Source organism: Ixodes scapularis, unplaced genomic scaffold (genome assembly GCF_016920785.2).
Source record: "Ixodes scapularis isolate PalLabHiFi unplaced genomic scaffold, ASM1692078v2 PGA_scaffold9__187_contigs__length_104089568, whole genome shotgun sequence".
In the NCBI taxonomy this organism is placed as follows: Eukaryota; Metazoa; Arthropoda; class Arachnida; order Ixodida; family Ixodidae; genus Ixodes; species Ixodes scapularis.
The window spans coordinates 89,753,400-89,766,083 of NW_024609884.1; the positions used below are offsets into that span (position 1 = coordinate 89,753,400).

The following is a 12,684-nucleotide window of genomic DNA, read 5'->3' on the forward strand; positions in this document are numbered from 1 at the left end:
ATAGGTTCTGCGGATATCCGTCTTGAAAACAAATTATACGGATGCACCTTAGATGCTGTAGATTTTGTGACACCGAGACATGCAATATCTGTGCAGCATGTCGGCATTTACGCTGTAGCACCACAAGGATACCCAAGAGACTGCTACAAAGACGCCAACTATCTGCGCACACGCGCGCACGCACACGCACACGCACACGCACATGCGCACGCACGCACGCACGCACCGCCTTCATAGAGCAGTCGCCTTTGCATAAGGACGAAGCGCAAGCACCTTGCTAGCCAGACAGGAACTAATTTATTTAGCCTTGATCCCTTAGCTTCTTTTTTTTTTTAGATGTTGCACTGGCACCCACATTATTGTTGTCATCTTGCAACACAGGTTCCTCAGTTGAATGTTTTCACTGCAGTCCAACACATGCTTCAGCTCGAACTCACAATGGGTTTATCATCACAGGCGCCAGACATACTCTTCGTTTATCCGAGTTCGCTTCTTGACATCAGTGACGGTTTCCGTTTCCTTTGTTTGGCATTCTTGGCCTTAATGCGGGCATTAATCTTGCTGTAAAAATGTCAGAAGAAAACGCTTGTGTGCTTTCTTGTGACAACACGTGTTTCAAATAGAGCTCACTCGTATGTTAATTTTCACAGGCGTCGAAGTCGGAAGTCTCCTTTTTGGCGAGTAGTTACATTATGAGATGTGCAACAAGTCAGCGCTGGCTGGGCATCACCAATTGGTGAACAACATGTAGATGGTGCTATGGTATTACTTCAATGCCCTGACTGGGCCTTTAAGGTGGGAATAAAAATAAATGAAACATAGTTGTGTTCTACAGCATTTACACCAGGAAAAACAAGCCCTCCTTAACGAGTTTTATTGCGAGAGCATAGTCTTCCTGTGCAAGCAAACTGTAGCCAACTTGTTTCGTTCTGCCGATGCGGCCTTGTATTTTTCGCCCCTCCGGTTCTCCGAGGTGGTGTAGACTGCACGGCTGGCCACATAGCCCAGGGCCGGGAAGGTGTGTCTTATTTTTTGCAGCCCAGGGCCACATTGCAGGTTTACCACATTGCACGTGGGCGTCAAGTATCTGCTCGCTTGTGAAGATATTCCCAGTTTGCATCCGTGCTAGCTGTAGTGATTGTTGACAGCCTGCTCTATAGCAGTATTTTGTTTTCACCTTCGTAAATGTGCCTTGAAGACACGTGATATTAGAAGCAAGCCAATTGCCTATACATTCCGAAGCGATCTTCTAAGCTGTCAGTTTTCAGCTTGTCCCATGGAGGCCGTTCAGCAGCACGAGTTCATCAAAGCAGTATCCAGGATGTGTATTTGACCGCTTCTGCAGGAAATAGAACGAAAAAGGAGGAGATAATATTATTCCAAAGAAAGATAATATAATCGAAAATGATTATAAAAATGAAATAAAAAATGCTCCTCTTTAAAGGGCAGCTGAAGTGGTTCCGTATTTGAAATAAAACACTGGCATTCTTTTGATCTGGTATTTTGGATCACAAACATTGAAATTATTTTTGAATATGGTGTGCTGAATGCCGAATACGATATAATAATAATAATAATAATAATATTATTAATGCTTATTGCACGAGCTAATAAAACCAGGTACAGATAATAATAATAATAGTAATAATAATAATATGTTCCATTGAGCTACCTGGTGTGTGGTGGGAATCCTTGGGGAGCCTGAAGGGGCTCCAGCTGAATTTTTAGTATATTCCTCTGTTGTTACGAAGAAGTAAACTAGTCAATAAACCATATTCCGGCTTGCGTGCACTCCTGAGTACAGCTCAAAGACCCGCTAAAATATAGGTCTTACTAGGGGCTTGTAGCGGATCATTTCTGCGCTCCGATGACGATACGCAGAAACGACACGATGTACTTGTTTTTTTTATATTTACATTGATCTGCTGGTTGCAACCATGATAATCTATCACTTGCCTACCTTGCGAACATTATTCGTACCTGAACTCACAAATGAAGTCATTTTTATTTAGTTCTGCGCCTACAAGTAGCGAGCAGATCAGCATTTGAATATGTTGCTTCCAGGCCACAACCAAATCACTCCTAAGTATGCAGTCAGCAAAAAATGAAAGACGTTTACAACACCCTGTAACGCCTAAGTAGAGCGCAACTCTTGAGGTGGAGGAAGGAAGGGTACTGAGGGGAGGGTCTACTCCTCCTCCCTTCTCCTCACCTCCTCATCCTCCCTACTACTACTCCTCCCTTCCTCACTCCTCTTCCTCCTCCTCCTTCACTTCCTCCTCCCCTCATTTTCAATCTCCTCCCCGCCTGAATGGAAAGTGCCGAATAAACAAGGACGAAGAAGGGGACAGAGACGAAGCCCTCCTCTCCTCCTCCTCCCCCTCCCTCCTCTCCTCCTCCACCTCCCCTCCTCCTCCCCTCATCCTCGTCCTCCCCGCGCGTTGCATCATCGGAAATGTCCCATAATGCAGCGCGCGGGACCCTTGTGACGTCACAAGGGTCCCGCACCCCGCGCGGTTACGCCGTCGGCGACAGCGACGCCGCTGAGCCGTAAACGGGCGCATAAGAGCTGCGCTCTAAAAGTAAAAACAAGAAACGAACCCACGATCATATAAATTGAAAAGTTCTCACCCTGCCAAGCCGTCAAAGAGCGAGATGTTCCCGTCGATTCACTATACTCCACGCTTCCATGGTCATCCTTGCAGAAACTCAAAAACTTTCACATCCAGTTCTCCGCCAAAGCGAAGATATACAACATCTGTACGAAACGACAGCACCGATAATTGAACAGCAACGTTCGCACGAGGCGACGGGCGACGGCTGTGTGTTGTATTCCAAAATGTGGTCCATCTCACTCGAGGGTTGAACTTCCGACCTTTGGCGTCGAAAAATCTGCTCGCGTCTAGCATTGTTCTTGTTGGTTCCTCTCATCTGATTGTCACGTGACCCAACACGCAGGAGTAGCTTAAAAAAGCCATTGAAGAAACGAACGCGACGCACGGCCGTTTCGGATAAGACAAAAAAAAAAAAAAAAAAACGCGACGCCGTAACGCCACGCTTGCTTTTTTTTTTTGAGCCGCTTTTGTTGTAGGGGGAGAGAGAAAGAGGGAAAGTGAAAGAGAACGTGCATTGCAAAGACGACAACTATGAAGGGGAGCCTTGCGAGGAAGCGCACTACCAGTTCAGCCTACTCACGGAGATGCTCCTTGAAGGGAGAGAGGCAAGCGTTACGGCCTTGGATCTAGGTGGTGTTGACTCTGCTCTTTGCGCGCCACCACCGCCACCAGCCGCCGGGGCCATGGCCTTATCTCTCCGCGATATTTGCATCCCGACTCGCAAGCGCTGAGGCCTTCCTAGTCTTGGAGGTGTTGGCAAAGCACGCCGAAGACGTTAATTTTGCACTCACTTATTTTTAAATTTTCATAGAAAAAATCGTGAGGGTGCAGGCGAGCTGGTGAATATTAACCATGTTGAATCAACCTGAGACTGGGGTAGAGAAGAAATATCAAAATGTAGAAGGGACAGAAAATAGGCAGGACGACGTCTCAATCATTGAGACGTCGTCCTGCCTATTTTCTGTCCGTTCTACGTTTTGATGTTTCGTTTCTACCTCAGTCTCAGGTTAATTCAACAGGGGTAAATTTTCATCTTTTTTTTTACTTTATTGGACAGTTTTAAAAAAAATCTTTGTCCCGCTTTTTTAGATAATAATCAAAGGCACCATTGTTGTCCTGAATTCCCCCTTTGGGATAAACTTATTATAGTCGGTGACAGGTAAAGAGTTCAGGGTGAGGGAATGCATGGCTGGGGAGGAGGAAGCAGATGAATCGCTGGAGAGGAGGAAACAACCACCTCTCTCGATCGTTCCGCCAGCTTCCTCCTCCCCATCCTTCCCTTCCCTCGCCCTGAAGTCTTAAGCTGTCATCGACTATAGTTCTCTACCACGATTGTTGCATCTTTAAAAATCAGGGGCAGTCCCGTACCCTTTTGCTTTTATACACTCCCGTACGAAAATGTCAGATATGGCCCTGATATATTTTATAAACGGCCAGATATGATAATAAAAGCAGTCAAATATGACCATATTCCGCCATATATGGGAGCTAATACGGCCATATTTCGCCATATAAGCGGGCAAATACTGCCAGATGTGGCCGTATAAGTGCGTAAATACGGCCGTATATCGCCTTATACGCGTGCAAATATAGCGCCTGATAATGATATATGGGCCCGTTTCGGTCGTGCAAGCAACAAGTTATGTACTTGCTAAGGCAGTAGTTGATTGATTTATATTGCATGAGTCTCATGTAATTGGTTAACTATTGTCAACATCCTTAAAGTGAAGTTATTCCAGGTATTTGGACCAATTAATCAATTGCGCATTTTGAAGATTGAAAGACAAATGAAATTTGGTTGTATGTTTGACGTGTGACAATATGACGAAGAGCGATCGGAACGCGAGTTAATCAAATAATGGATTGTAGTCGCAGCTCTTAGGCACCCGTTTCCGAGTTTAGCGGTGTCGGCGTCGCCATCGGTGTAACCGCCCCGCTAAATTTAGCGAGAAATTGAATTGGTACGTATGTCACGTGACGTCAATTTTCCCGCGAAATCTGGCAGTGGAACAAATTTTTTTCATGTTTCCCCGCTAAATTGAGCGGTCAAACACGAACTGTTAGCTTACTCAAGATGCAAGACACTACTTCGTCGTCCCGAATCTTTTTCCCTACGAACGGCTGCAAAGCCGTTGCGCCCGGAGTACAATACGCAGCTCTTTCAAAAACCGTTCGCGCAACATCACATCCGTTCGTCTGCGAGCGTCGGCGATTCATCGTGTGTTGAAAGTCGGAAGATGTGCTGTCCGTGGTGTCTTTTATGTGTAACTCTTTCGTAAAAAAATTTGAAATTTAAAAACGCGAACCTAATAGTGTACACATGATTTTAAATTTATTGGTAAAAATATACATATACATATTTATTTATCTATTTATTTGTCGACATCATGCACAAAAAAATTGTCGCGTTTATTTTTTAATTTAAAATTATAATGTGGGTTATACAGCGTAAAACATAGTATCTTGAAACTCGCATCGTTTTGGGTCACTTTCAAGCTAGACAGCTTCTTTGGGAAGTTCAAAAGCTGGATTTCATAGGGCTGTATATCCGCTCGGTATTGAAAGCTGGGTAGACGCTACGCGCGTTTTAAGCCAATCGTGTCTCCGGTTAGGGTCACGAGACTACTGTCTAAAATCTGGTGATAGAGCAGGACATTGCACCTGCTTGGCGCCCAAGGCCACACATAGCGTTCACTGCACTGTCAACCTTCGTTACAAGTGACAAATCCTCCGGTTGTGGCCCCATAAGATAAGCCTTTTGTTCGCGAAACCCCGTTTTGGCCTCTGCTTCTACCTTTTCTCTCTCTCCCTAAGCTGAAAGCGTTGTAAAAGTTGCGTGGTCACGTGGTTTGACGGATGACGCATTAGCCGTTGCCGATCTCGGAATGCTTTTAGCCGGACCTAGTTTGGCGTGCGAATTCGCCCTCTGTGGCTGCTGCGTATGTCTGCTTCTGCAAGGGATTTCTTCAAAGAAGCCCAAGAATTTTTTGTGATGCGTTCAGTGTTCGGTTCTACAAACGACAGCTTGTGCTACATCGTGTTGAATCTTCACGGGCACCTTCTCGTTTCTGTGTTCGAGTGGTGGTTTTGCCGTGGCCGTGTCGACGTCTCCTTCGGATAACACCTTTCAAGTCGCGTCTCGTCAACGTAGTGCGCTGTAACCTACTTCGCGACAATTGATCGTTTTCCTAAAGGTATTCTTCCAGATTACCCCAAGATTTAGGCCGTGTCTATCTCCTGGCAGCCGGGAGAATAATTGTGCAGAATGTTACGGCATTGGAGCGATTGCGCTACAAGGAGAAAGTTTCGATATGCCGCCGACAAAGTTTTGATGTGTCGCCAAAAAACAACAACAACAAAAACTCTTAATTACGCGTTCCAAAATCTGACGAGTGCCTTACGAGTCGCTTGTAGAAAGGTTGTTACGATTTTGCCAAATACTGGTAAACAAAGCTAGGTAACCGTCATAATCTAAACCCTAAGATGAGGATAAATCAAATAACGGACAACTCTCATTGACTCAGGCTTTATATTATGATGTTTCCGAACCGGCTTGCCTACATACTTTCGCTCCTTGCAACGGTTACCGTCTCGCAGACGGCACCCCTGACGGCGGCGTCTCGGCGAGCTTGCACACGGGGCCGCCGCCGACCGATCGCGGTCTGGCCGGGCTCGCGGCGCGACAATTCGCCCGTACTCGGCCGGGAGCCCCGATGGTGCGCTCGAAGCGGAGAAACGGCGTTAGGTAACGATAGGCACAGGACATCTACTCCACGAATGGGCAAAAGCCGATGCAAAGGCGTGCGCGAACATAAACAACGGTAGAAAAGTGCCGTTGCTCGCCGCTATGAGATGCGTGCCGCAAACTCGGTCATCCGCGGACGATCCCTCTCCTTCCGCTCGTACTTTCTCTAACTTGACGGACACTCTGTCTCGCAGTTCATGCCGCCGAAACGATCGTCGGGATACCGGGTAATTGCTACAGCCGAGCGCGGCACAGTTTACCATTGCTCTTGCTGTGGAGGGTCGAAGAGTCAACTACCAGCATGGTGGATACCGTTTTTTTTTTTTTTTTATTCTTGCAGATTTGTTTTAAAAGAAGCCGTGAACGCTACACTTATGCGGTTTGTGCGAATGAGTTATACGCCCAGGGGGACGTTATGTAGTTTGCTAATATTTGCGTTAAGTTGGCTAATTAATTAAATATCATTAATTAACTTTTAATTAGTGAAAATAGACATATGGTTTCAATTAGAAACTTGCTGAGCGTCGTCCAAAACCCCTAAACCAGTATTTTTAGAAAGAATGAGCGCGTGTGAAGCGCAGTAGTGCGCTGAAGTTATAACTCGTGGACCAGGTACAAGGCTGGGGCTATATAAGAGACAAAAATTGCGCGGGCGCCTTACCGAAACCGCTAGCCTTGTACCTGCTCCACGAGTGGTAACTTTAGTGCGCTTCTCACGCGCTGAAAGACATTCTGAAAATGACTGATTTAGGGATTTTGAACCACGCCCAGCAGGCTTCTTATTGGAACCGTATGTCGGTTTTCGCTAATTGAAAAGTTAATTAGTGAATTTTAATTAATTAGCCGAGTAATCGCAAAGCTAAGTCCCCACGTAATGTCTCTCTGGGCGTATAACTGACTCGCAGAAACCGCATAAGTGTAACTTTCATGACTTTTTTTAAAAACAAATCTGCAAGAATAAAAAACAAAAAAAAAACACGCCCTGATATGGAAGGATATGATACCCTATTTGGCAGATCCAGATATGGATATGTAAAAAATTGGGCAGATCTGGCTAGATAAGGCCTACATAAACTGATGTGCTTGATATGGCCAGATCTGCCCAATTTTTTATATATCCATATTTGTTTGTTTTTTATATAAGTCCAGATCTGCCATTTTCGTAAGGGCTGCCTGTACTTCACCAAGCTAAATAAAATCACCAGGAGTAACACGTTTACAAATCATTTGATCGATAGCTATCGCTTCAATGACAGCCATTTAACACATGTGATGACCTTAATGACAATATAATTAAAGATAGAGAAGATGTGGGATTTCTTTATATTTGACTTTTGTGATCCAGTTATAATTACTGTCAATAAAATGCAACAAACCCCAAGATCACAGCTATTATTTCGGGACGTTGTATGACATCTTGTCTTGCTGGCCACAAGCCGTCTAGAATAATTAACATTCCTAGTATTGAGCATAAACGTTCAGCAAAACACTTTTTAATGCACAAAAAAAAGTCACAATGGCGTCTTCCGGTAGGCGAAATAATGAAACATCCCGCATAGGCTAATTTTGTTTTTCTTTTTTGCGATCACAACACGAGGCTGCAGATTCTGCACCGTAAGAAAGGCAAGACTTGTTCCAAAGTGGGATCCTCAGGACCCGTTATGTTGAACAGACAAAGGAGCGTTCTTTCGTTTCGGATATCACAAAAAAAGGCGGTGAATTATTTCAACTTTGGAGCGCGACAGGTGACACAGAAGGCACGGAGAAAAAAATTCGGGTGCGGGGAAAAAGCAAAGGCGGATTATCGGATAATCATTGGCGCCGATTCCCGCCAGTGGAATCCGTACGGAGAAAGAAACCATCCCTGAAGAAAATCAAAACACAATACAAAACACAACGCGATTTGTCGTGAAAGCATTTAATAGGTGGTTCGAGCACACAATCGCGCTCGCTTCCCCGGTTGTTTTTCTTAAAAATATGAAGGGAAACTAATGCCTCCTTCGGTCGTGTATGATGTGCCAACGCTGAGAGAACAATAACGAACCACCGCGCCGCTTCCGAAAGCAAGCAATCACGCCGTACGGCCGATACCGCTTTGGCGCGCGCGATATAAACAAACCGGGCATTCTCACATTCCGGGTATCACGTGACCTTCACTTGCTCCTTAGTGGCTCTCGCCTAGCGTGGTTCTGGCCGTGAATAGGCCGCCGGTATGCGATACCGGCCACCCATATAAAGATACCGGTACGAAGGTACTAGCCGCTTAGATATATGATTTTTCGTCACCTGTATACGCTTACCGGCGTACCTGTAACCCCTTACAGGCGACCAGCAAATCCGCGTCGGAGGCCCGTGTCCGATACCGGGTGGCCCGTGTCAGATTTCAAGTGACACGAACCGTGTACCGGTAACCGGTATATGTATGTGGGTGACCGGAAAGGTTATACCAGTCACCAGTATGATTCTGTAGACCAGTATAATCTAGCACACGTTTTTTTTTAGCATGTTGCGCGAATTTAAGGACGTAGGAACGATTTTGGCGCATATTATTTTTTTTATTAATATTGTCTGTGCGCAAGCCTGATAAGGGGTGGTTGCCACGGCGACTTTGGGAGAGACGGAGTAGCGAGGATGTTGGAACCCAGGAAAAGCGTTAAACCAAGACGTCTCAGTAGCAATTTTTGGTTGTATTGACCGAACTTTGTCAAAGTGCCTGCGCGGTAGAGGGAAAGCTGTGAGCAGTGCGTTCTTTTATCCAAGTGCCACCTCAATTTTTTTTTTTTTTTGTAACGTAATTTTTTTTTTTTACTTACACCGTTTTAGTTTTGTTCTTGTCGCCTCGCAGTGAGTCCATCCCCAGGGGGTGGATATGCCACCAAAGAGATATATCGAAGGACAACCCTAAAGGAGGACACATGGAGGGCAAGGACACACACCGTCGGAACAAGGAAAAACTTAGCGTACGTTAAAGCCGTCGTTGGCGAAAATAAAGCCCCAAAACGGAGAACCCTAGTTATAAACTATAATTCTTGCTATAAAAAGATCATTTCTATAAGGACACAAAAAAAAAAAAAACGGGTTTTCGAGAATAGTACTTTTCGAACTTCTACCAACTTTCTAAATTTCAAAGATTTTTAACTGACGATATCGATGAGATAATTAGAACAACTGATTGTGATTAATATATTCAGAATAGCTTTTTTGGAGCTTTCCGTGGAGAAAAAAATATTTAAATACAACTTCAGTAGGTCGCAGATAATAGCAGGTCAAAGTTTATAAAAATAGACATGAAAAGTGAGTTTTGCGATTTATGTAAAACAAAAATGCTTATTAATATTTACATGCATTAAAGGGTCCCTGAGGAGGTTTCTGAGATCGCCTAAATATGGCGATAACTCACTCTGCCGCACCTAAGCATCCTGGAAGTCACTAAATCATAACGATACGCGCCTGATTTCCCTATTAAAAAAGTCAGGGCACTTAGGCAACCCGTAAGGTGAAACACACCGACAGCTGAGGTGTAACATGGGAGCCGTTAGGGCGTCATTTCGAAGCAGATGGACTGAGTGAACGGTAGAGGTGCGAGCGCGCACCATGGAGTCCGCATAAGCCTTTCGTGTTGTACCGAGTGACACACCGGACGAAAATCCCATAGCGTTTTGAAACCAATGAGGTTCAATTAAGTCGAGACCATTTCGTGAACCAAACAATTTTACTGGCCAGAAACTAGGACTACCTTGTGGTCATTGAAGAACACTTCGAACATTGTGCGCCCAAGTTTGAAATCCAGGGAACGACGAAACTGCGAACCGTTGCCTGTCGTTGGTGTGGCTGCCTGAACGTCTTACCAATATTATTGGACACAAACTACCGTTGTCTTGTGGTCACTGATAAACACTTCCAAAATCGCGCGCTCATGTTTCAAGCGTGCAGCTCCACCTAATTTGACGCCCGTGGTTTTGCCGTCTTAATACCCCCCTAGCTGTATTGGTTTTACCGCCCGAGAACCTTTCTGGCATAGTAAGCCAAAACGCTTTTTTCCATTATAAGCAGTCTCATGCTCATGTTTTTACGTGCCTCATGGCGTCACGCGACGACGTATTGTTACATAATGTCTAAATATCTCGTGACGTCACAGTGTCACCCGACGTCATGAGATCACATGGCTTATGGAGTCACTTGACGTCATTAAATCGCGTGACGTCACTGTGCAATGTGATGTGACATGACAATGCCTTGTCAGGGTGTCAGCTGACGCCAGGTAAAAGGCGACGTGATGCGCGGCGTGACGCCAGAGTCGTGTCGAGCAGCGTGACGTCAGCGGCGTGAAGACAACGTGGAATCTTTTGGCGGAGTGCCTGATGATGCCACGGCAACTCTGCCGTGGCATCATCGGCTAACATGCACCCGATCACGTTCACGCAGATACTCATCGGCGGGCTGTTATTCCCCTCATCATCGTGGAAGGCATCCTCGCTTGTGGGATGCTTCGTGGTCACCGGCGACTCACTGCGGAACGAAACAAAGACTGCACCGTCACTACCTACGCACGTGGCAGGCTTCCCCGGCGCAGCAGCCCTGCGCAGGATGACGTCATCAGGAGACCCCTGCTTGCCTGGCGAACAGTATATAAGAAGCATGCCCTCAGCCGCCGGCTCCAGTGGACACGGCAACTCTGCCGTGCCATCATCGGCTAACATGCACCCGATCACGTTCACGCAGATACTCATCGGCGGGCTGTTATTCCCCTCATCATCGTGGAAGGCATCCTCGCTTGTGGGATGCTTCGTGGTCACCGGCGACTCACTGCGGAACGAAACAAAGACTGCACCGTCACTACCTACGCACGTGGCAGGCTTCCCCGGCGCAGCAGCCCTGCGCAGGATGACGTCATCAGGAGACCCCTGCTTGCCTGGCGAACAGTATATAAGAAGCATGCCCTCAGCCGCCGGCTCCAGTGGACACGGCAACTCTGCCGTGGCATCATCGGCTAACATGCACCCGATCACGTTCACGCAGGTTGGTGATCGCAAATACGGGTTCCGTAGTGACTACGTTGCCTTAGTTGTGTTGCCGTGTCCACGGGTGTTAGTCCAGTGTGTTTATGATTGTCTGTCTGTGACGGGCATGCTACTTAAACTTTCCGGTGATGTTGAAGAAAACCCTGGGCCCATAACTGAAAAGATGTTTTTTGAGATGCTCCAGACACAAAAAGAGATCCTTAAAAAGGTCAACGAAATTCAGGTAAAACAAGACACTTCGGAAATCAATATACAGAAGCTGCAAAACAGGCTGGACACGATTGAGGAAAAATTACAAATGGTCGATGAAACTAGTGGCAGGCTTGGTCAAATTGAAACCAGGCTTACCGGTCACGATCACGAAATTACTTCTTTATACAAACAAGTCGACGATCTTGAAAATCGATCCCGGAGAAATAATTTGATAATTAGAGGTATCAGTGAAGCAGCACCAGAAACGGAAGAAGTCCTTGTGAGAAGCGTAACTCATGAGGTATTTGATGGTATACTGAAAGTTAAGGTTGATTCCATTGAAAGAATTCACAGACTTGGGAGGCAAATACCCGGTAGAATTCGGCCTGTTATTGTGAAATTCGCTGATTTTCGGGATAAAATGAAAATTCTTAACAATTGCTCCAAACTAAAGGGTACCCAAATCAGCATTAACGAGGATTTCTCAAAAAGAGTTGTGGAGATACGCAAGCACCTGTGGAACTCTACTGCAGATGAAAGAAAGGAAGGCGCAAAGGCTAGATTGGTTTTTGATAAGGTCAAAATAAACAACGTTCTCTATGCCTGGGACGAGGTTAGAAACGAAAGATATCGGTGCTCATCATATCCTAGTACGCAGGATAAGGATCAATGACGTCACAACAAAGCACGCTTCAAACTAATTAACATAAATGCCCGAAGTATTGTAAATAACGTTGACCTAATTGAAAGCATTGTTCTTGAACACGAACCCGACGCTATGGTGATTACAGAAACGTGGCTACATTGCAATATTTTAGACAGTGAAATCACACCACCAAATTATACTATAATTAGAAAAGATAGGGAAGCACGTGGCGGAGGCGTAGCAATTTTGATCAAAAGCGATATTGTATTTACTGTACTGGATGAGGTTAAAGATATCGAAGCTCTATGGGTCCAGATTAGAATGAATGACCGGGTTATAGTCCTGGGCGGTGTATACAGACCTCCCAATTCCTCAGTTGACTTTTTAGTGAAGTTGCGACAGTATATGGACTCTGTAATATGTCATAATAAAAACATCTTGTTAGTAGGCGACTTTAACTTACCA

At 45.5% G+C, this 12,684-nt stretch overlaps 1 protein-coding gene across 1 annotated transcript; it reads left to right on the plus strand.

Moving 5' to 3' along the window:
- Positions 1–11,322: 11,322 nt before the first annotated feature.
- On the plus strand, positions 11,323–12,201 carry LOC121047998 (the record flags this gene model as incomplete). Its single annotated transcript, XM_040503777.2, has 1 exon — positions 11,323–12,201. A coding segment is annotated over one exon (879 nt), but the record flags the coding sequence as incomplete, so codon positions are not given.
- Positions 12,202–12,684: the final 483 nt, after the last annotated feature.